This window comes from Arachis ipaensis, chromosome B02 (genome assembly GCF_000816755.2).
Source record: "Arachis ipaensis cultivar K30076 chromosome B02, Araip1.1, whole genome shotgun sequence".
Lineage (NCBI taxonomy): Eukaryota > Viridiplantae > Streptophyta > Magnoliopsida > Fabales > Fabaceae > Arachis > Arachis ipaensis.
The window spans coordinates 107,535,430-107,537,016 of NC_029786.2; the positions used below are offsets into that span (position 1 = coordinate 107,535,430).

The 1,587-nt window shown below is 33.1% G+C and overlaps 1 protein-coding gene across 1 annotated transcript in view; it reads left to right on the top strand.

Annotated features, from left to right (window-relative positions):
- Nucleotides 1-1,587, top strand: part of LOC107628618 (purple acid phosphatase 22) — a 4,148-nt gene that overhangs the window by 1,948 nt on the left and 613 nt on the right. Inside the window, exon 3 of the mRNA XM_016331246.2 lies at nt 860-1,428. Within this exon, the coding sequence (XP_016186732.2) occupies nt 860-1,428 (569 nt within the window). The remainder of the gene's footprint in view (nt 1-859; nt 1,429-1,587) is intronic.

The following is a 1,587-nucleotide window of genomic DNA, read 5'->3' on the forward strand; positions in this document are numbered from 1 at the left end:
GATAATTCTTAATCATTTAGATTCCTTAGAAGGGAGGTGATCAATGTCTGCTTAAATCCAAAGCAAATTAAGGTGGCCTTGGCATTTCAGAAAGGTCACTAGCTAGGACATAGGATATGGTCATCAAAGAATAATAACACTTTCAGGGCTTTAAGGTACTTGTCAGTTCATAAAATTAGATGCGGCAAGTACTATATATTACATACAATAGAAAAATTTTCAAGTATGCCATTCTACTGGTATATCAATGATTTTTAACCGTTGATCTTAATTATATATATTATATATATTTTTTATAATTAAGATCAATGATTAAAAATAACTAAAACATCGGTATGACGGTACACTTAAAAATTTTCCCATACAATAATCAACTACCATAACCAAATATAAGCTTACTCATTCATTTAAATAAATATCATAAATTTAAATATTATTTTATATATGTAATAATTTATTAATTCAATTTTTAAATAAAATTTAACTCTACAAAAAATTAGTCATTAATTTACTAAGTTGAGATATGCTGGTGAAGAAAATATCTATATGCTATTATTTTTGTCTAAGATAATGATTCATTTAGATAAATTAATATAAATTTAATTTTGATACACTATCTGCGTAAAGTAACTTTATATGTGTATTCAATTACGTAATGTCATATCAGTAAAAATAATTATATTTTATATTGACTACGTAAATGATCATTCAAAAAGACATATTGCACGATGGTGTAAAATGCATAAAAATTAAACTCAATTAATATATTACAAATTATTTCAAATGTTTAAGATTTTTTTAAAAGAAAAGAACTTCGATTGAGTAACATTGAGAACAAAATATTTTCTGCATGATGTAGGTGACTTGGGACAAACAGAATGGACAGCATCAACCTTAAAACATGTTAACAGCAAAGACTATGATGTGTTTTTATTACCGGGTGACCTATCCTATGCTGACACACAGCAACCACTATGGGATTCCTTCGGTCGCCTGGTGGAACCATACGCCAGCCAGAGACCATGGATGGTCACTCAAGGCAACCACGAAGTTGAGATCTTACCGATTACCGAACCAACCGGTTTCAAGGCCTACAACTCCCGCTGGCCCAATCCCCACAAAGAAAGTGGGTCCAACTCAAACCTCTACTATTCCTTTGAGGTTTCTGGGACCCACATTATTATGTTGGGGTCATACACTGATTTTGATGACCAATCAGAGCAGTACACGTGGCTTGTAAATGACTTGGGGAAGGTTGATAGGAAGAGGACTCCATGGGTGGTTGTGTTGTTGCATGCACCTTGGTATAACACGAATGAGGCACATCAAGGTGAAGGTGAAAGCATGAGAAAATCCATGGAGGTTTTGCTTTATGAGGCTTGTGTTGACTTGGTCTTTGCTGGCCATGTTCATGCATATGAACGCTTTGTAAGTCATAATAATCATACATATATTTCATGGTGTAAACTTAGGTGCAGTCGACTTCACGTGAAGTTGATATATATTTCAGTTAACAACTTCACGTAAAGTCGACTGCTATCAACTTCACGTGAAGTCGACTGCACATGAGTTTTCACCATATTTCAT